Source organism: Xenopus laevis, chromosome 8S (genome assembly GCF_017654675.1).
Source record: "Xenopus laevis strain J_2021 chromosome 8S, Xenopus_laevis_v10.1, whole genome shotgun sequence".
NCBI classification, from domain to species: domain Eukaryota; kingdom Metazoa; phylum Chordata; class Amphibia; order Anura; family Pipidae; genus Xenopus; species Xenopus laevis.
The window spans coordinates 98,474,899-98,497,072 of NC_054386.1; the positions used below are offsets into that span (position 1 = coordinate 98,474,899).

Below are 22,174 nucleotides of genomic sequence, written 5' to 3' on the forward strand. Positions count from 1 at the left end.
ATGAATCAGTTAATAGTGCTGCTCCAGCAGAATTCTGCACTGAAATCCATTTCTCAAAAGAGCAAACAGATTTTTTTATATTCAATTTTGAAATCTGACATGGGGCTAGACATATTGTCAATTTCCCAGCTGCCCCTGGTCATGTGACTTGTGCTCTGATAAACTTCAATCACTCTTTACTGCTGTACTGAAGTTGGAGTGATATCACCCCCCTCCCTTTTACCCCCCAGCAGCCAAACAAAAGAACAATGGGAAGGTAACCAGATAACAGCTCCCTAACACAAGATAACTGCTGCCTGGTAGATCTAAGAACAACACTCAATAGTAAAATCCAGGTCCCACTGAGACACATTCAGTTACATTGAGAAGGAAAAACAGCAGCCTGCCAGAAAGCAGTTCTCTCCTAAAGTGCAGGCACAAGTCACATGACTGGGGGCAGCTGGGAAATTGACAATATGTCTAGCCCCATGTCAGATTTCAAAATTGAATATAAAAAAAAATCTGTTTGCTCTTTTGAGAAATGGATTTCAGTGCAGAATTCTGCTGGAGCAGCACTATTAACTGATGCGTTTTGAAAAAACCCATATTTTCCGACCACAGGATCCCTTTAACTTTTAGTATGATGTAGAGAGCGATATTCTGAGACAATTTTGCAATTGTTTTTTAATTTTTAAAAGCGAACCACCCGTTTAACAGCGATCTTTCCTAGGCAGCCCCCATCACTGTTGCTCCGTTCCCCCAAGCTCCCCCTGCTCCTCTCCATTCTCCCCAACTTCCCCCGGGGCACTTGTCTCTCCAGTCTACCCCTATTTCTGAGCATGGATGGAATGATCTGATTCACAGGGTTCAGGGCTAATGGGCATGTTGTGGGTGTAATCAGGTAAAGTTGGGGCGAGTCCATCTCCCGGGGAGCCAGGTAGACTAATAACTGGGGGAGAAGGTTCCTATAACTTACATACACATCACTTATTTTGTAATATCCTGAATATTTTAATGAATAAAGCTGACGGGGAGACAATCAGCACAGTTGGTATCTATGAAGGACAGATTGGGGCTAATTATAGCATCTCCATGAATCACAGCAGCGATTATCATGGAACGGCCTTGTCAGGGCACAGATACTCGGTATTAGTTTAGAGTGCAGCACGTCCCGTGTAGATATCGCTGTTTTCTCCATTGGCGCAGGGGAATGTATTCAGTATTCCTGACTGGAGCCGCCTTATAACTTACTTGCCTTGGTCTGGCCTGTAGCTGAAAATATTGTTAGGTCGTCGGGGTCACTGACCCTGGCAACCAGTGAACATCTTCAGGTTTATCACTTTATTATTTCTCAGTCCTTATCTTTGTGTTCCCCCTGCTGTACATCTGAGAATCGTTACTGCAGTCAATCAGCGCTTTCATCCCAACTGTCAGCATTTTATATGTGAGTGGCATCGTTAATAAAACGAATACGTTTGTTTTTCACAGACACCCCGTGATACCCCAGCAGGACCTGAGCTTGCTCCACAAGGGTTAACAGCAGCACCAGCAACTGGAATAAAGGCACCAAAATATTTTCCTGCCACTGCCTGTTCCGACTATAGATACCAACGACCGGCACTGCAAGTTCTTCAGTTTATTTCTGGGTCGGTTTGGAAGACTAGTGATTTTGTTGTTTTTATAAAAGTTTGTCACAAACAGCAAATCGTAGTCTCCACTCTGCCCCTGGAACCTGCCCCTCCCGAGGAACCTGCCCCTCCCTCCGCCCCAGGAACCTGCCCCTCCCTCCACCCCAGGAACTTGCCCTTCTCTTTGCCTTTCCCTCTGCCCCAGGAACCCGCCCTTCTATCTGCCCCAGGATCAGGATAATCTGCCCAGTACTCCCAGGGTGTAACATGAGAAGGTTCTGCACAATAAATGTCAGTAATATTCTGTGTGGTCATTTCAGTTGGTATCAGAGTGTAAGTCTGGCCATTACTGGGCACCACAGGGTTGAACCAATGGGCATCTCCAGATTGATCAGCAGTCTCTGGGCTCTAACACATCTCTTATTCAAGTGACTGAGAGGCGGCAGTTTGGGGTGTTAATCTGGGAGAACAACAGAACAAACATTGTGGCAGTGGTTCTGCTTCAGGCTGTGTTAATTCAAAGTCCTCTTAATGATCAACCAAAATCTTGGCACAGACCCCCTTAAACATGGACACGATCTCTACAAACTGATTGCCATTCCACCAGCAGTTCTGACTGTTGCTCCCTTGGTGGTCAGACTGGTGGGAAACTGACCAGCAGGTGGCGCTGTTGTAACACAATTCATTCATATTAACAGTACATGTATCCCTTAATATCTTGGAATGAAAACAAAATAAATAATGAATGTAAATGACAAAAGTGCTTAGAATAACACTCTCATCAATTTTACATTCACTTATTATCCTTTAAGCACTAAATTAATTGTAAGGGATAGTTGCCCTATAGAGCACAGGCTCTGTTCTACCCAGTCCCCTGCTGCCAGCAATGTCTCCTTTTAATGAACTAACAGCGCATTTCCCATAGACACACACACTATACGTTGCCACCATGATTGCCTTAGTGACTGGGAGCCGATATATATAACCAAGCTCCATTATGAGATTCTTCAAAAAGAAAATGTAACTAAGTTAGTAAAAAAAACCTTTATTTGAACACGACAAAACCCAACGCATTTCGTGCCTGCTGGGGCATTTACTCATAAGCTAAAGGACACGCCCCTGTACAATCCTTATATAGGGGCTGCGGCCAATGAAACGCATACGTACAACCAATCACAGTTGTAGTCATATATTTTATCGTGTCTGAATTTAACTACAGCTGTGATTGGTTGTTGTATGTATGTGATTGGCCGCAGCACCTATATAAGGATTGTACAGGGGCATGTCCTTTCGCCTATGAATAAGGGGCCCAATAGGCACGAAACGCGTTAGGTTTTGTCTTAATAAATGTTTTTTTTTACTTATTTCTGTTACAGACCAGGGACTGCCCTATGTTCCAACATGATAATTTACTAGGGATGCACCGAATCCAGGATTCGGTTTGGGATTCAGCCTTTTTCAGCAGGATTCGGCTGAACCGAATCTGAATTTGCATATGCAAATTAGGGGCGGGGAGGGAAATCACTTGACTTTTTGGTCACAAAACAAGGAAGTAAACAATGTTTTCCCCTTCCCACCCCTAATTTGCATATGCAAATTAGGATCCGGCTGCATCTTCACCCGAATCCTTTGCAAAAGATGCAGCCGGATCCTAATTTGCATATGCAAATTAGGGGTGGGAAGGGGAAAACATTTTTTATAAAATAGTGGGTTTGGTGCATCCCGATAATTTACCCCTCCCCTTGGCTCAGAATCCTCATGTTGGATTCAGAAAGGATCTGTACAGAAAATGGGGAAAAATAAAATTCGTTGATTTATTGATAAAAATCAATCTAATGAAAATACAGCTCCAATGCATTAGGCCATCGGGGAGGGGTTAAAGGCAAAACAGTGAAGAAGGGAGGAAAAAAATAACCTACATAACTGAGACCAGAATTTGAGCTGAGTTTATCGGAGAATTAGTGAGTTAAATAGTTAATAGTAGATGCGAGCAAATGTTGCTATATAGCGGCTTGGTTTATGGGTTGTTTATTAACAGCATCAGGAAGGAAAGCTGAGGGGGACCTGTAATAGAGGGGCGGCGACCCTCGGGATGGGGGAGATGATACAGGTAGTGTCCCACACAGCACTGAGCATCCACATGTCACCTGGGATCCAATAGGAACAGTCCAATAAGCAGCAGTCAGCCACGTCCCATGATGCTCGGCGGTGGGGCATGGCGAGTCAGGGAGAATGTGTTCCTGTAGATTTTGGGCAAAGCTCTCGCTCTCTGTCTCATTAGGAGGGCTGGGAGCCCAACAGTCTCTCGATGGCAGCATTGATGTCGCCCCCAGTAGCTATAAGGGCCTGTACATTTGCTTCCCGGTTGATAAACCCCATGGCGTTGAGCTGGTCCAGCTGAGACTGGAAACGGACCTCGGGGTTCTGCACCTGCGGGGCAAACACATTCCAGTTGGAGGCAATTCTCACCACCGTTAACCCTTTTCAATATGCCTTAAGTTTAAAGGATATGCAAATGTGAATGTAAAATTGATGAGAGTGCTATTCTAATCACTTTTGTAATGTACATTCATTATTTATTTTGTTTTTATTCCAAGATATTAAGGGATACATGTACTGTTAATATGAATGAATTTTGTTACAAAAGCGCCACCTGCTGGTCAGTTTCCCACCAGTCTGACCACCAAGAAGTCAAGGAAGTTGTCAGGAGAAAGAAAGAGGCTGCTCTGATGTTCTTCTGCTAAGGAATAAAATTAGAAACCTTTCTCAAATCTCATTCATATTAACAGTACATGTATCCCTTAATATCTTGGAATGAAAACAAAATAAATAATGAATGTAAATGACAAAAGTACTTAGAATAGCCCCCTCATCAATTTTACATTCACCGATTTTAAAGGTTTACTTATCCTTTAAATGCATATACTGTGCAGGTGTCGTAGAACACTTCCGGTTTTGCCATTTCTGTCTTACAGAGGAGCCCGGCCCGGAGGGGTTGTTCACCTTCCAAACACTTTTTTCATTTTTCTTTATTGTTCACCGGAACTTTTTTTCAATTGCTTGAGAAAGAGAGGGGGAGCCACTCGAAACGTTGCATCTTTGTACTTGCTGCCCTGACATGTGACCATTAAAGGCATTTTAAAGGAAAATACATTTTGGAGCGCTGTTGTTTGACAAGATTTACCGTATGTACTTTTTTCAATTGCTTTTCATCTTTTATAACCTAAATATAAAGTTGAATGTTTGTGTCTCAGATGTTTGAGTCTGGCAGCTCAGTAATTCAGGTGCAGATTCTGAACTGTTACAATTTTGCTCCATTAGTTGATCCATTTCTCAGCAGCATCTCTGGAGTATCAGTAACTATTGTATCAAGTCTAACAGCTGCCTGTAATGAAACCCAGAGATTCTGCTCAGCAGGGACAAAGATAAAAAAATGTATCAACTAAATGGATCAATTTAGATCAGTTAAAGGGCATTTTTACATTGCGTTTTTAAAAAAGCTGTCGGGCGTAAATACGCCACTGAAACGACACGCGACCATCAACATGCGTTTTTCAGCACGTAGGTTTCTTTTCCCAACATGCACTTCTCATTGCTCTCGTTCCCTAGAATTCCGCTGGCTAGAAATAGAAAATCTATTTAGATGCAAAATGGAGCAGGAATGATCGTCAATACGCAACGTAATTACGTCACCGGCCTAATACGCAGTAAAAACGTGCATGCGTCATTTATCTCACGAGAATTTTTAAAAAATGCTGCGTATTTACGTAAAGTTTGGTTTTAAACGTGCAGATCCCATAGAGTCTATTGATTTGGTCGTTTTTTGACGTATTGGCGTTTCTGCTGAAAAAAACGCCAATGCTGGAGTCCCGTGATGGATTTCGGCTTGAAAGTGCCCTGTGCGAATTGCCATAGTGTGTTTTCCATTAGTTTCAGTGGTGGTGCAGTTTATGCGTATATTTACGCCCGCAACGTAAAAACGCCACGTCTGGTCTTGCCCAAAGAGTCGGCTTAAGAAGGTGAAAAATTTAATTTTACACTTTAATATTAGAAAAAAGAAAGTGATTGGAAAAAGTCTTTATTTCTGGGGAACGATCTGAAACCAACTGAACTGAAAAAAAAGTGTTGGAAGGTGAACAACCCCTTTCATATCTTGGAATGAAAAAAGAATAAATAATGAATGTACATTACAAAACTTCATCAATTTTACATTCACTTAAAGCTTTACTTATCCTTTAAGGTGGAAAACCTCTTACCTGAGAATTACCCCCGGCCAAAAGTTGTATCATCTGCTGCATCATCTGTTGCTGGGGATTGTTGCTGCTGCTGCCCCCTGATGGAGAGGCACTTGATGGTGTGGAGGAAGAGGCGGGGTTTTCAGGGGCTGTACTTCCACCAGACGTGGGTGGGACCCCAGGGATTCCAACGGAACCGAGGCTTGAGGCAGGAGGTAGAGGAAAGAGTCAGGGTTAAGGAGATGCTTCATGGTTAGAGACTAGAAACATCTGGAGTTAGAGGTGGTCTCACCTGGATAACAAGCCCGGGGCCTCAGTCTGCAGTGTCTGAAGTCCCTGTTGGACCTGGAGCAGCGCCTGCATCGCCCTGGGGTTACTCATTACTGACATAGATTCTGGGTTCTGCATCTGTGCCACAGCAAATGTTTATAGATTAAAAATATTTAATGGGATACCGTCATGGGAAAAACATGTTTTTTTCCAAAACACATCAGTTAATAGTGCTGCCCGGCAGAATTCTGCACTGAAATCCATTTCTCAAAAGAGCAAACTGATTTTTTTATATTTAATTTTGAAATCTGACATGGGGCTAGACATATTGTCAATTTCCCAGCTGCCCCAGTCATGTGACTTATGCTCTGATAAACTTCAGTCACTCTTTACTGCTGTACTGCAAGTTGGAGTGATATCACCCCCTCCCTTTCCCCCCAGCAGCCAAACAACAGAACAATGGGAAGGTAACCAGATAACAGCTCCCTAACACAAGATAACAGCTGCCTGGTAGATCTAAGAACAACACTCTATAGTAAAATCCAGGTCCCACTGAGACACATTCAGTTACATTGAGTAGGAGAAACAGCAGCCTGCCAGAAAGCAGTTCTATCCTGAAGTGCAGGCACAAGTCACATGACCAGGGGCAGCTGGGAAATTGACAATATGTCTAGCCCCATGTCAGATTTCAAAATTGAATATAAAAAAATCTGTTTGTTCTTTTGAGAAATGGATTTCAGTGCAGAATTCTGCTGGAGCAGCACTATTAACTGATGTGTTTTGAAAAAAACATGTTTTCCCATGACAGTATCCCTTTAATCACCTCTGTCCAACTACGATGAACATGTATTTTATTTAATTTTATATATATATATATATATACACAAGTATGGGATCCGTTTTCCGGAAACCAATTAAATTCTGAATTACAGAAATGCCATAGACTCCATTTTACACAAATAATCCACATTTTTAAAAATAAATTCCCTTTTTCTGTGTAATAATAAAACAGTCGCTTGTACTTGATCCCAACTAAGATATAATTAATCCTTATTGGAAGCAAAACCAGCCTATTGCCTTTATTTAATGTCTACATGATTTTCTAGTAGATTTTTCAATTGGTGTTCATTTTTTTTATTATTTGTGGTTTTTGAATTATTTGACTTTGTATTCAGCAGCTCACCATTCTGCAATTTCAGGCTGCTAGGGTCCATAATAATTATAAAATAAATAAATAAATAACGAAGACCAATTGAAAAGCTGCCCAGAATTAGCCATTCTATAACATTCTAAAAGTAAAAGATTAGGGCAGCCCTGAACCTTTATATTGTTTATCTGAATTAACCTTATAACAGACGGCTGCTTTCTACAATCACCAGCTGGACGTGACTTAATACAGGGGCCCATGAACATTTTGGATTCATCTTTTGCTTCTCTCTGCTTTACCTCCTCCTCTAATACTTCCAGGGCAAAAAGTGTTAAACTTGAGGAACTAAGAAGGTCGGTATCAGTTTCAAAGGGAACTTTCCTCCATATTAGAGGCGACTACAAAAGCAGATGGGGCAGCCATGTTTGTGCTTTCCTTACCTGCTGCAGGAAGACTGGCAGTTGGTGTCGAAGCTGTTCCTGTAGCTGCGGGTTCCCAGAGAAGATTGGAATGTTCCCCATCATCTGATAGGAAGAAGATAAAAGCTGGGCTTAGAAGCTTGAAAGGGATTCTGTCATGATTTTTATGATGTTGTTTTTATTCCTAAATGACACTGTTTACACTGCAAATAATTCACTCTACAATATAAAATGTCATTCCTGAACCAATAAGTGTATTTAGTTGTAATATTGGTGTGTAGGTGCATCTCAGGTCATTTTGCCTTGTCATGTGATTTCAGAAAGAGCCAGCACTTTAGGATGGAACTGCTTTCTGACAAGCTGTTGTTTCTCCTACTCAATGTAACTGAATGTCTCTCAGTGGGACCTGGATTTTACTATTGAGTGTTGTTCTTAAATCTACCAGGCAGCTGTTATCTTGTGTTAGGGAGCTGCTATCTGGTTACCTTCCCATTGGTCTGTTTTTACAAAAGCAATGGTAGAGTGCTTACACCCCTGAGCTTATACCTTTTGCGGTACCAGGTGCTACACTGGGGGACCCACACCTGCCACAGGGGTCATACAGTTACATAGAGAAAAATACCAGTGCACTGAAAACTGAAAAAGTGCAAGGTTTATTTAGCCCAAAAACATACAGAAAAAAAGGCAACGTTTCGGACCAACCGGCTTGATAAAGGGCCCGGGTGGCCCGAAACGTTGCCTTTTTCTGTATGTTTTTGGGGTGAATAAACCTTGCACTTTTTCAGTTTTCAGTGCACTGGTATTTTTCTCTATTGTTCTGTTGTTAGTAGGGATTCAGTTCTGGATTCAGCCTTTTTCAGCGGGATTCGGCCGAATACGTGTGCCTGGCTGAACCGAATCATAATTTGCATATGTAAATTAGGGGCAGGCAGGGAAATCACGTGATTTTCGTCACAACAGAAGAATTTTTTCCAATTTTTCCTTTTCTGACCCTAATTTGCATATGCAAATGAGGATGTGGATTCGGTTCGATAATCGCCGAATCATTCACGAAAGAATCGGTGCATGCCTGGTTGTTTGGCTGCTTGGGGGAAAGAGAGGGGGGTGATATCACTCCAACTTGCAGTACAGCAGTAAAGAGTGACTGAAGTTTATCAGAGCACAAGTCACATGACTGGGGGCAGCTGGGAAACTGACAATATGTCTAGCCCCAAGTCAGATTTCAAAATTGTAATATTAGGGACGCACCGAATCCAGGATTCTTTTTCAGAAGGATTCGGCCAAACCAAATCCTAATTTGCATATGCAAATTAGGAGCGGGAGAGAAATCACATAACTTTTTGTCACAAAACAAGGAAGTAAAAAAATGTTTTCCCATCCCTAATTTGCATATGTAAATTAGGAATCGGTTCGGTATTCGGCCGAATCTGTATCGAAAGTATTCGGGGGTTCTGCCGAACACAAAATAGTGCATTTTGGTGCATTAAATATAAAAAATGTGTTTGCTCTTTTGAGCAGCACTATTAACTGATGCATTTTGAAAAAAAAAACATTTTTCCCATGACGGTATCCCTTCAACTTCCCACCAACCCCAGAGGTTTTCTCCGGCGTCGTCACTTACCTGTGCAGTAAATTCTGGGTTCTGCGCCATGGCCTGCATCATACTCCGCGTGTAGGGGGCAGAAATCATACTCTGTATTAACTGGGGGTTTTCCGTGATCTGCTGCAACAGGCCTTGCATTTCTGGGCTATTATAGGTGCCTAATGAGACACAATAAGGGATGGCTTGTATTGGTTGTGACAAGGCAAGAGGTGAGGTAGTCACAAGATATAAGATTAGCCACAGCCCATTACCTGTTCCCAGACTGGCAGCGTTGATGCCAAGAGGGTTGGACACGGTGGGGACACTTTGGCTGGTGGTAGAGCCAGTGTTGCTTTCACTGTTGGACGTCTGGTTTTGGGAAGAGGGCGAGGCTGGGCTCCAGGGGTTGGGGAGCGGCTCCCTGTTCTCTGTGCGCAGTGGCTGTGAGGCTGAACCCTCTGAGCCGCCGGCTAATGCGGAAAAAGGATTATTGCCAAACTGCGGAAAGAAAACCAGAGCGTTTGTCATGCACATCCCAGGATTACAGGAGCTAAAATAATCTTCTGCTGTAAAGAGGGAACTACCTGATTCTTCTGTTTGACCTAATTCAAAAGCAGAGTCAAAAAAATACATCTATTGTAACACAGAATAGGGCACAGAAGCAGTAACACTCATTCCCAAGGAGGGCTGACAGCAACAAGCAGGGACACAGAAGGGAAAGCCAACAGCAACAAGCACTGAGAAGAAGGGAGGGCTGAGCAGCAAACATGGAGGGAAAGGGAGTGTGTTTAAACTGTCATAACCAGCCAAATTTTGTAAAATGAATATGGTAATTAGGAGGCGTGGTCAAAAAATGGGCATGGTCAAAAAATTGCAGAGCATTACCAAAGTAGATCTCCTAATGGGGGCCAGGTGTCAAGAGTAGATCCCAGTGTATCAAAGTCTGGGCACCCCTGTATTAAGTGATACATATACTGTTAATATGAACATCAGAGCAGCCTCTTTCTTTCTCCTGACAACTTCCTTGACTACTTGCTGGTCAGACTGGTGGGAAACTGACCAGCAGGTGGCGCTGTTGTAACAAAATTCATTCATATTAACAGTACATGTATCCCTTAATATCTTGGAATGAAAAACGAATAAATAATGAATGTACATTACAAAAGTGCTTAGAATAACACTCATCAATTTTACATTCACTTATTTTAAAGGTTTACTTATCCTTTAATTGCTGCCCTACAGCTCCTCGCTACATCTTCCGTTAATAATCCATCTGATGTTGTGTAGTAAATGCCTACTCCTGGGAGGTGTTACATGTCACAGTTATCGCACTATTTTATGCTTTTATCAATTAAAAAGATTTTAGTGAATTATGTGTTAGGATTATATTGCTATAAATATCGCAATGCGATTAGAATAACGCCTTTACGGTAATGTAAAATTAACGCTTGCGATATGTCTATTAGCGCATGCGAAAATACTTTGATGAATCAATCGTTCCTTAAATACCGTTCCTTAAATAACGCACAAAACTGTGCAGTAAAGGGATCCTGTCATTGGAAAACATGTTTTTTTCAAAACGCATCAGTTAATAGTGCTGCTCCAGCAGAATTCTGCACTGAAATCCATTTCTCAAAAGAGCAAACAGGTTTTTTTTATTCAATTTTGAAATCTGACATGGGGCTAGACATTTTGTCAATTTCCCAGCTGCCCCTGGTCATGTGACTTGTGCCTGCACTTTAGGAGAGAAATGCTTTCTGGCAGGCTGCTGTTTTTCCTTCTCAATGTAACTGAATGTGTCTCAGTGGGACATTGGTTTTTACTATTGAGTGTTGTTCTTAGATCTACCAGGCAGCTGTTATCTTGTGTTAGGGAGCTGCTATCTGGTTACCTTCCCATTGTTCTGTTGTGAGGCTGCTGGGGAGGGAAAGGGAGGGGGGTGATATCACTCCAACTTGCAGTACAGCAGTAAAGAGTGATTGAAGTTTATCAGAGCACAAGTCACATGACCAGGGGCAGCTGGGAAATTGACAATATGTCTAGCCCCATGTCAGATTTCAAAATTGAATATAAGAAAATCTGTTTGCTCTCTTGAGAAATGGATTTCAGTGCAGAATTCTGCTGGATCAACACTATTAACTGATTAATTTTGAAAAAAATGTTTTTTCCCATGACAGTATCCCTTTAAGGAATAACGACCTTTTGTGAATTGGCCCCTATGCCTGGAAACTGTAACATGTAGGATTTGTACTCTACCTCCCCCAGCTGGTCAGCAGGTGGTACTACACACAAAGGGCTTTACCTGTTCTCTGGCTGCACTAAACATTGGTTCCTGGATGTCTGTGTACATTCGGCGCAAGGCATTGTATCCACCAGGGATGCTTTCTAGGTTGCTGAGGGCTCGGTCCTGGTTCCTCATCATCTCCTGCATCATGGCAGGGTTTCGAGCCAACTCCATAGTCTGAAACAGCAAGACATGTTTGTCACGGGAATTCCCGAATGCAAGAAGAGCCGCCAGAGGAGTCAGGCAGGAGAGATATCGGCCATTGAAAATGCACAATGATCCCCTCAAGAGAGGGATTCAGAAAGGCACACGTACCTGCCTCATCAGCTCTGGGTTGTTCAACATATGGCTGATCTCTGGGTTCCTTTCCATGAGCTGCTGCATCTGCGGATTGGCTATGATCATCTGCCTCATCAGATCGGGGTTAGACATCATGTTTTGCACCAGGGGGTTCTCCATAATTTGGGACAGCATCTCGGGGTTGGACATGAGCTGTCTCTGCATCTGCTGCTGCAGTTCCATGAAGTTGGAAGATCCCATGCCCAGATTGCCCAATCCTGACAAACCCCCAAATCCGGCTGCAAAGAACAACATGTCATTTATTCTGCAGGTGAACAAACCAACAGCTCTACAGTTGTACCAAACTCAACTTACACAGCAGGTTTGGGGCAGCGGGAGATCCATTTGCAGCAGTGCCGGGAGCCGTTGCTCTGTTGGTTTCGCCGGTCCCCTCGAAGGAGCCATTGCCAGTAGAGGGTGTCTGGGACGTAGCGTTACCTGTCTGCGAGGGGGAGTCGGAAGAAGCCGCAACAGAAGCAGAGGAAACCACTGATGGGTCCTGGGATCTGGAAAGAAATATAGCAGTGTTTCTTTAAAGGGGAATTATCGCAAAAATTAAAATTGAATAGAAGCTTCAGCATACCGAAATAAGAAACTTTCTACATACAATCAATAAAACATCTGCATTGTTTCTGAAATAATCAAGTTTATCTTCACTATCCCTCTCTCAGCATCTGTTTCTCTTCATTCTCTCTTCATGCAGCAGTTGGGTGTCAGATATTCACTGACAGTTAGATCCAATATATCTTATAGGGGGGCTCCTTTCCTAGCAGATCTATTAGAGCTCACTCAAATAACTGATTCCAGTACAGGCAAAATCTAACAAAATAACTGCCTTTTGCACAAATCCTGCATGTAGAGAGACATGATGTCTGGTGATTTTATTTAGGGATTCGGTTCGGGATTCGGCATTTTCAGCAGGATTCGGTGCATCTTTAATTTTAATAGAGTGAGCTCTAATACATCTTCTAGGCAAAAGGAGCCCCCCTATAAGATATATTGGATCTAACTGTCAGTGAATATCTGACACCCAACTGCTGCATGAAGAGAGAATGAAGAGAGACAGATGCTGAGAGAGGAATAGTGAAGACTTGATTATTTCAGAAACTGTTCATATTTTTTTTAATTGATTGTATTTAGAAAATATATTAAGCTTATATTAAATTTTCATTTTTCGCCATAGTTCCCCTTTAAAAACAAATACAGTTTTGATAAGTGGATCAGAACTCCGTCCTGCCATCGAGTTTGGATAATCAGCCTGTTAGGTCACTTATCTGTATTCCCAAAGATCAGCTTTTTTGCAAGCGTAACGCACCAGAGAAAGGAAAGGGTTAATGGAGCAATGAACAGCCTCAAGCCTTTAACACAGAAGTAAGCCTGTACTAGGCAGCAGTTCAAAGCTCATCTCCTGGAATGTGGTCATTCTCCATGCTGTATTGTGCAATCTATATGAGTTACACCACAAATACCAGAGTCCAGCTGCGGCACACCTTACACTACTACTCACACATGATTAAAGGGATACTGTCTTGGGGAAATTTTTTTTTTCAAAATGAATCAGTTAATAGTGCTGCTCCAGCAGAATTCTGCACTGAAATCCATTTCTCAAAAGAGCAAACTGATTTTTTTATATTCAGTTTTGAAATCTGACATTCGGCTAGACATTCTGTCAATTTCCCAGCTGCCCCCAGTCATGTGACTTGTGCTCTGATAAACTTCAATCACTCTTTACTTCTGTACTGCAAGTTGGACTGATATCACCACCTCCCTTTCCCCCCAGCAGCCAAACAAAAGAACAATGGGAAGGTAACCAGATAACAGCTCCCTAACACAAGATAACAGCTGCCTGGTAGATCTAAGAACAACACTCAATAATAAAATCCAGGTCCCACTGAGACACATTCAGTTACATTGAGAAGTAAAAACAGCAGCCTGCCAGAAAGCATTTCTCTCCTAAAGTGCAGGCACAAGTCACATGACTTGACGCCGACCCTGTAATGTAAACTGTTCTAAATGGATACATTTAGTTGATACATTTCTTATCTTTGTCCCTGCTGAGCAGAATCTCAGGGTTTCATTACAGGGAGCTTTAGACTTGATACAATAGTCGCTAATACTCCAGAGATGCTGCTGAGAAATGGATCAACTAAATGTTGTAAAATTGTAACAGTTCAGAATCTGCACGACCTTCGGCCTCATGCTTTTATATGGTCATGGAAATCCTCGGTGACTTATAATAGCCTTATATCTTACAATAGGGGGTACTTTATTCACTATACATATATATTGTGGAACTTACTTCTGTGCTGTTTTGATGACTAAATGTACGGTGAGGCCATCTTTGATGCCGTGCTGGTTCAGCGTGTCCCCGTCTTTCAGAATTTTCCCGGCAAAGATCAGAACCAGCTGATCCCGTTTCGCTTTGAACCGCCTGGAGATCTCTTCCTTGAACTGGAGCAGACAAAGAGAAGTGAAGCCGGTTCCATAAAAAGTGTCAGTCTGAATGAGCGGTACACAGGGATTTACAGTGTGCTTACCACACTGCTGTTAGACAAGACTAATTAGGCAAACGAGTCCCTGTATGTCATTAGGCAAAGCACTGGATGCAATATCTGCATGTGAGTGTGGGATCCAGGTTAGTGTAAGAGGCAGATTTACCAAGGGTCGAATTGAACTCGAATTCGACTATTCGTCACCTGAAACCTGCCAAATTGCTGTTTCAGTCAATGGGAGAGGGTCCAGGGATCAATTTGGAGTTATTTGCTGCCTTCCTGACATTCAAGTTTTTTTTTTCAGAGAAAAAACTCAAATCGAATACGATTTGAGTTTTCGGGTCGATTTACTTAATCCAAGTTCTGAAAATTCGATTGGTTGAATTTATGGGAGTTTTTAAAAACTCACATGAATTCTAAATCCGTCCTTTGATAAATGTGCCTGTAAGTGTGTCACGTCTGATGGGGAGAGGCGTCAGGGAATGTCACTGCTTTATTCATAAGGGGAAAGAGATCCAGCTGGCACAGCGCACAGAACATTTCTTCTCTGTAGCTCTGGAGTCAGAACTAGGGCTCCCTTACACAGTAGGGCATTTGTATTTACTCACACAGTAAGTGCTGACGTATGGTGTCCCTTACAGTACAGTATGAGACTGCAGTACATTCCTTCTCTGGATGGGTAAATTTATGCAGATGAGTGGCAGCTGCCATACTGTACAGAGGGTACAGCATAAAGTACATGCCAATACAATCTCTGCAGGGCATCTGTCTTTAAACCACTATACTTCTTTCTCCTCATTCTAGCTAAGTTCTATATCACTCTCACCCTGGCTACACCTCATCTCCATGGCTGAGCTCCGCCTCTTTATTCCTATGATGCGTAAGCTGAGCTTCATTTCTCTTCCAAAGATCTTATCACTGCAAGAGATTCACCTCCTTCATGCATCTCTTTGTTGCCCTTTCAAGCCAAGCTCAGTTCTAAAGCCATTTAGTTCTAACACTGATCTCCAACTACTTCTCACAGCATAAGCTCCACCTCTTCATAAATGAGCTCCAACACTACTATTTATCCTCAGCCTGAGCTGATCCATTTCTGAGAACCATCCAACATCACAAGCTCAATCTCTCTCGCATCTAAGGTCTGTATCTACCAAACGCATAGTAGTCATCATCTTTCCTCTTCAGCCATGCTGATTACCATGTTCCATGTCTCCAGCTGTGCTCCATCTCTTCCACAAACTCTCCTGTAGAGTTTCATCTCCATCATCTCTACTGCTGAACTCCATCTCTATATCTGTCAATGTCTCTCAGCTGCTTCCCTTTACTCAACCTTGTCCTCTAAAGCTGAGCTCCATCTTATCTGCCCTCTAACACCTGTTATACTTCATATCTCCCTCTCCAGATTTGCTCAATCTGCAAAGCTCCACCTCTATCTCCTGTGCAGCACTATCTCATACTCTGCCAGAACTCCACATCTCCCATCTATCAGGATGAGCTCTAGATTTCCCTCTGTTAGACTCCATGACGCTAACAAAATTAACCCTCCTCTCAGGTTGAGTACAATATCAATCTCTCACCATTGGCTCCCTCTTTCATCCCATTTCAACTTCCACTGTCTCAAGCCCCAACCCACCTCCAACCCTGCAGATTACAGCACCCCTTTCTAGCTACAGTCTATAGTCTGTCTGCCACTTACTCAGGCAGGGCTTCATCTGAATCTAATTTCCCACATTCAAGCGAAGATATCACTCTCCAACTAGCATTACTAGATCTCTCTTGCTCACACGGGGGTCTCTCTCAACTCCATGTCTTTGTACAGTTGGGATATTTCTCTAAGACTGATCAGTCTTTTCTCAGTCAGACTTGGCTCCTCTCTTTCAGACTTAACATCTCTTTTTCTATCAGCCTAGTCCTCTCTCTATGTCAGACTCATCTTCTCTTTTCTATAACACTGGGTACCACTCTCTGTCATGCACCCATCCCCTTCTCTACCAGACCAGGTTCTCCACTCCAGACTCATCATTACGTTCTCCATAAGGCTGGTGTTTCAGTCTTATCAACTTTCACTTTCAGATTTGGCTTCTCCGAATCATCTTTCGATTCTCTGCAAGACTGATCATCCCTCTCTGACTGGGCTCCTGTCTTGCGCTCTCTCTCTCTCTGACTGGGCTCCTGTCTCTCTCTTTCTCAGACCGGGCTCCTGTCTCTCTCTTTCTCAGACCGGGCTCCTGTCTCTCTCTCTCTTTCTCAGACCGGGCTCCTGTCTCTCTCTCTCTTTCTCAGACCGGGCTCCTGTCTCTCTCTCTCTCTCAGACCGGGCTCCTGTCTCTCTTTCTCAGACCGGGCTCCTGTCTCTCTCTGTCTCAGACCGGGCTCCTGTCTCTCTCTGTCTCAGACCGGGCTCCTGTCTCTCTCTGTCTCAGACCGGGCTCCTGTCTCTCTCTGTCTCAGACCGGGCTCCTGTCTCTCTCTTTCTCAGACCGGGCTCCTGTCTCTCTCAGACCGGGCTCCTGTCTCTCTCTCTTTCTCAGACCAGACCGGGCTCCTGTCTCTCTCTCTTTCTCAGACCGGGCTCCTGTCTCTCTCTTTCTCAGACCGGGCTCCTGTCTCTCTCTCTCTTTCTCAGACCGGGCTCCTGTCTCTCTTTCTCAGACCGGGCTCCTGTCTCTCTTTCTCAGACCGGGCTCCTGTCTCTCTCAGACCGGGCTCCTGTCTCTCTCTCTTTCTCAGACCAGACCGGGCTCCTGTCTCTCTCTCTTTCTCAGACCGGGCTCCTGTCTCTCTCTTTCTCAGACCGGGCTCCTGTCTCTCTCTCTCTTTCTCAGACCAGGCTCCTGTCTCTCTTTCTCAGACCGGGCTCCTGTCTCTCTCTGTCTCAGACCGGGCTCCTGTCTCTCTCTGTCTCAGACCGGGCTCCTGTCTCTCTCTGTCTCAGACCGGGCTCCCTGTCTCTCTCTGTCTCAGACCGGGCTCCTGTCTCTCTCTCTCTTTCTCAGACCGGGCTCCTGTCTCTCTTTCTCAGACCGGGCTCCTGTCTCTCTTTCTCAGACCGGGCTCCTGTCTCTCTCAGACCGGGCTCCTGTCTCTCTCTCTTTCTCAGACCAGACCGGGCTCCTGTCTCTCTCTCTTTCTCAGACCGGGCTCCTGTCTCTCTCTTTCTCAGACCGGGCTCCTGTCTCTCTCTCTCTTTCTCAGACCAGGCTCCTGTCTCTCTTTCTCAGACCGGGCTCCTGTCTCTCTCTGTCTCAGACCGGGCTCCTGTCTCTCTCTGTCTCAGACCGGGCTCCTGTCTCTCTCTGTCTCAGACCGGGCTCCTGTCTCTCTCTGTCTCAGACCGGGCTCCTGTCTCTCTCTGTCTCAGACCGGGCTCCTGTCTCTCTCTGTCTCAGACCGGGCTCCTGTCTCTCTCTGTCTCAGACCGGGCTCCTGTCTCAGACCGGGCTCCTGTCTCTCTCTTTCTCAGACCGGGCTCCTGTCTCTCTCAGACCGGGCTCCTGTCTCTCTCTCTTTCTCAGACCAGACCGGGCTCCTGTCTCTCTCTCTTTCTCAGACCGGGCTCCTGTCTCTCTCTCTTTCTCAGACCGGGCTCCTGTCTCTCTCTTTCTCAGACCGGGCTCCTGTCTCTCTTTCTCAGACTGGGCTCCTGTCTCTCTCTGTCTCAGACCGGGCTCCTGTCTCTCTCTGTCTCAGACCGGGCTCCTGTCTCTCTCTCTTTCTCAGACCGGGCTCCTGTCTCATTCTCTCTCAGACTAGGCTCGTATCTCTCTCTTTCAGACCGAGCTCGCATATCTCTCTCGAACTGGGCTCCTGTCTCTCTCTCGGTCTCAACCTGGACTCCTGTTTCTCTCAGACCGGACTCCTGTCTCTCTTTCTCTCTCTCTCTCAGACCGGGCTCCTGTCTCTCTTTCTCTCTCTCTCTCAGACCGGGCTCCTGTCTCTCTCTGTCTCAAACTGGGCTCCTGTCTCTCTCTCTCTCTGTGTGTCTGAGACTGGGCTCCTGTCTCTCTATGAGACTGAGTATTCCTTTCAGTGTGGGACTGGCCCCGCTCTCTCCAGCAGGCAGAATGCTCGGGGCAGCCGCTCCTCACCTCTATCACACACGCCGTTTCTCCAATGACAATCTCTTCCTTGTCTTTGGGCGTTTTGACGGTGACACGAATAAGACCTTTACCCGGAGCCGGCCCGGTAGTACCAGAGGCCGCACCATCAGCGCCGCTCTCCGCCATCTTCTCTGCACCCGCCCACCCCGAGGAGGAGCAATAGGAAGGCGGAAAGCCGCGGAGAGAAGATAGAATGTAGTCTTTCTATGGCTGGCAGAGGTCCCGCCGCTCCCCTAGGCTCCTTATTGCACAGCGACACCTACTGGCACGTAGGACTAATCACAGACTCAGAGGTTCCAGCTCTGCTGCGTCATGTTTAATGTCACGTGACGTCTTTATCCAATGAAAAGAAAGTACCAAAGAGAGGCTTGAATAATAATATGCGATTCGGCCAATTACAAACTGACTAAATATTTGTATTTCTTGGACACCGGTTTTGCGGTTCACGGCCTTGAGTTACCATGGTAACAGCCGAGCTAGCGCCTTCTTACAGCACATTTAGGGCACGATGCAGTTACGTGACATCCGTAAGGAAGGAGAGAAAGTATGTCGTTTTTCTATAAATACATGAAGGGGGCTCAGCGTTCTGCGTTCATTACCCATCATGCCCATCGCCTACTTCCTGGTGAAGAGAGCTGAGGGGTGAGTCACGTGACAGTGGCCGTGTGACAGGTTAGGCTGCAGCCCAGAGCTCACTATGTTGCGACCCAAAGCCCTGACCCAGGTTCTGAGCCAGGCCAACACCGGAGGAGTCCAGAGCACCCTGTGAGTAGCGGAGTAACAGTCAGGGCTTTTGTCAGTCAGGTCTTGTTCCTACTTCTTCCGGCATCTTTCTCTTACTTCCTGTTCCCTCATCTCTGTGCATTTATCCCTGTCTTCTTTCTACTCCAGCGCCAGCACTTTGCTTCCAAACCTGGTTCCTCACTCCAAGGCCTTCTTACATTACTGCCCCTCTCTATTACCCTCTGCATCCCTCCCCCATACTTGCTCTACTGCTTGTCAACCTCCCTGCTGCCTGACACCCACCCACCCTACTGCCTGACACCCACTCACCCTACTGCCTGACACCCACCCACCCTACTGCCTGACACCCACCCACCCTACTGCCTGACACCCACCCACCCTACTGCCTGACACCCACCCACCCAACTGCCTGACACCCACCCACCCAACTGCCTGACACCCACCCACCCAACTGCCTGACACCCACCCACCCAACTGCCTGACACCCACCCACCCTACTGCCTGACACCCACCCACCCTACTGCCTGACACCCACCCACCCTACTGCCTGACACCCACCCTACTGCCTGACACCCACCCTACTGCCTGCCTGCTAATCTCCCTGGTCCTACTGCCTTCCTACCTCATAACCAGTCTCCCCACTGCCTTCCTGTATTGCTGCATCATCTTTGCCCCCCACTAACTGACCCCAATAGCCAGTTCCTTGCCCTGATCTCTCCCTGAACACTACTTCTCTCTCCGCTGCTTGATTGACGGCTGCCTTGTCATTGGTCCCACGATAGTCCAAATAAAGCATTGCCGACTTTCTCTTTGCCAGGCTGCTGAACAATGAAGGCTCTCTACTTGCGTATTCTGGCTATGGTGACACAGATGCCCGAGTTACAGCTGCTATTGCTAGCAACATTTGGGCTGCCTATGATAAGAACGGCCACCAGGCCTTCAACGAGGACAATCTTAAATTCATCCTTATGGACTGCATGGTGAGTGAGCAGGTTTAGCCATTTAATGAAGCCAGGCAGCGCGGCTCTGGTTAATCTTCTCTCTTTGTGACCTGCAGGAGGGCCGTGTGGCAATCACAAGAGTGTCTAACCTGTTGCTGTGCATGTATGCCAAAGAGACTGTTGGATTTGGGATGCTGAAAGCCAAGGTAAGACAGCGGGAAGCATTCACTGCATATACAGTGTCATTCTTCCCTTATAGATGTGCAGGGTATTAAACAGGAGAAAGAGAGCCTGCCTGCTTAGTGGCGTAACTACCGGGGGATCAGGGGGTGCGATTGGGCCAGGGCCCGCACCCCCTCAGAGCCCCTGGCAGCTCACGCACAATGAATACCGTGCAGTTCCGGGCAGGGGGGCTTCTAGTTACGTTACTGAGCCTGCTCCAGGTCAGAAAGGCAAAGCTGGAAATTCCTGACTGAATCTAGAACTTGATGATCACTAGGTACAGAGTCTAATTGGGGGCACATGGGTATTCCTTACTATGCAAAATGTGCAGGCCTGGGGTCTCAAACTGCTAGGGAACCCTGTAATCTGAGTGGTATTAAAGGATAAGTAAACCTTTAAAATAAGTGAATGTAAAATTGGTGAGAGTGCTATTTTTTGTAATTTACATTCATTTTATATATATATATTCCAAGATATTAAGGGATACATGTACTATTAATATGAATGAATTGTGTTACAACAGCGCCACCTGCTGGTCAGTTTCCCACCAGTCTGACCACCAAGTAGTCAAGGAAGTTGTCAGGAGAAAGAAAGAGGCTGCTCTGATGTTCTTCTGCTTAGGAAAGATTTGAGAGAGATTTCTAATTATTTTCCTAAACAGAAGAACATCAGAGCAGCCTCTTTCTTTCTCCTGACAACTTCCTTGACTACTTGGTGGTCAGACTGGTGGGAAACTGACCAGCAGGTGGCGCTGTTGTAACACAATTCATTCATATTAACAGCACATTTATCCCTTAATATCTTGTATTTAAAAAAGAATAAATAAAGAATGTACATTACAAAATTGCTTAGAATAACACTCTCATCAGTTTTACATTCACTTGTTTTAAAGGTTTTCTTATACTTTCAGTAAGGCTTCATTTGGCCTGGTAAGTGCTGAACCAAATTTCTCTCTTTTGCAGAAGGCAAATGGCAGTGCTGAAAGGGCTTGGGGCAAGTGTTTGTGTGTGTGTCTCTAAGGGCTTCTATGAACAGCAGAGCAGTAGAACTTCATATTTAATTGCATTTTACCATTACTGAATCCGTAGCAATAGGAATTGGGAGTTCTGTGACACCTGGGCACCACAGCTTTGCATATGTTTGCTACAGAAGCTTTATTGAGAGACAAGTTTTCTATGTAGTCGGGCTATTATTCACTAAAGCACAAAGTAAAGGGCCACAGACAAAGTCACACAACAATGAAGACATAGGGGCACTTGAAGAGGCATAGAGGGCCACATGTGACCCTGGTGTACTAACCTGCTGTGTGCGTGAAAATGATCTGTAAATCGATTGGTTTAATGTTTATTTTCCTTTGAGTGTTACAACTTGCCCTTTTGTATGGGATCAATTCCTAGGCCCAAGCGTTGGTGCATTACTTGGAGGAACCTCTCAACCAGGTGTCGTCTTCCTAAGAGGAGCAGCAGTGTGCATGGCAGAATGGAGAAAGGAATTGTATGGAAACCTCACACAGGGGAAGGCTGAGCCGCTGCACAGATAGAGGACACATTATCTGAGGCAACACCTTGTCACATTGCTTTTTCCCCCAAGCAGTAAAGGCCATTGAAATCCCTCGCAGCACAAAACTACTTGGTTTCTCCGGGCTTTCCCTTTATATGTGCTTCTATGACTGCACCATCTCATGCCTTTGGAAGTCAACGTTGGATCTAGAGATGTTATATTTGAACTACATTTCCCAGAATCCCTCCTAAGCCAATGCTCTGAGCTGCACTTCCTTATATACAACGGACAT

At 44.9% G+C, this 22,174-nt stretch overlaps 2 protein-coding genes and 1 long non-coding RNA gene across 4 annotated transcripts in view; 2 read left to right on the top strand and 1 right to left on the bottom strand.

Moving 5' to 3' along the window:
• LOC108700365 overlaps positions 1-1,544 on the top strand; it is a 72,534-nt gene extending 70,990 nt beyond the window's left edge. The window contains exon 4 of the long non-coding RNA XR_005963766.1: positions 1,468-1,544. This is a non-coding gene — a long non-coding RNA (uncharacterized LOC108700365). The remainder of the gene's footprint in view (positions 1-1,467) is intronic.
• A 1,858-nt stretch (positions 1,545-3,402) lies between these two features.
• ubqln4.S (ubiquilin 4 S homeolog) lies at positions 3,403-18,718 on the bottom strand. 2 transcript variants are annotated; one of them, XM_018231892.2, is made up of 11 exons: positions 18,464-18,718; positions 14,183-14,334; positions 12,199-12,389; positions 11,860-12,122; positions 11,563-11,721; positions 9,533-9,758; positions 9,300-9,439; positions 7,700-7,783; positions 6,135-6,250; positions 5,864-6,044; positions 3,403-4,037 (listed from the first exon to the last, which is right to left on the bottom strand). In XM_018231892.2, the coding sequence occupies exons 1-11, from the start codon at positions 18,599-18,601 to the stop codon at positions 3,885-3,887; spliced, it is 1,803 nt and encodes a 600-aa protein (XP_018087381.1). In that variant the 5' UTR covers positions 18,602-18,718; the 3' UTR covers positions 3,403-3,884.
• Positions 18,719-18,857: 139 nt separating this feature from the next.
• The window catches only part of lamtor2.S (late endosomal/lysosomal adaptor, MAPK and MTOR activator 2 S homeolog), a 3,410-nt gene continuing 93 nt past the window's right edge, over positions 18,858-22,174 (top strand). Inside the window, exons 1-4 of the mRNA XM_041574483.1 lie at positions 18,858-19,240; positions 20,037-20,199; positions 20,277-20,366; positions 21,780-22,174. The exon at positions 21,780-22,174 is cut by the window's right edge and continues 93 nt beyond it. Of these exons, the coding sequence (XP_041430417.1) occupies positions 19,173-19,240; positions 20,037-20,199; positions 20,277-20,366; positions 21,780-21,836 (378 nt within the window). The 5' untranslated portion in view covers positions 18,858-19,172 and the 3' untranslated portion in view covers positions 21,837-22,174. The remainder of the gene's footprint in view (positions 19,241-20,036; positions 20,200-20,276; positions 20,367-21,779) is intronic.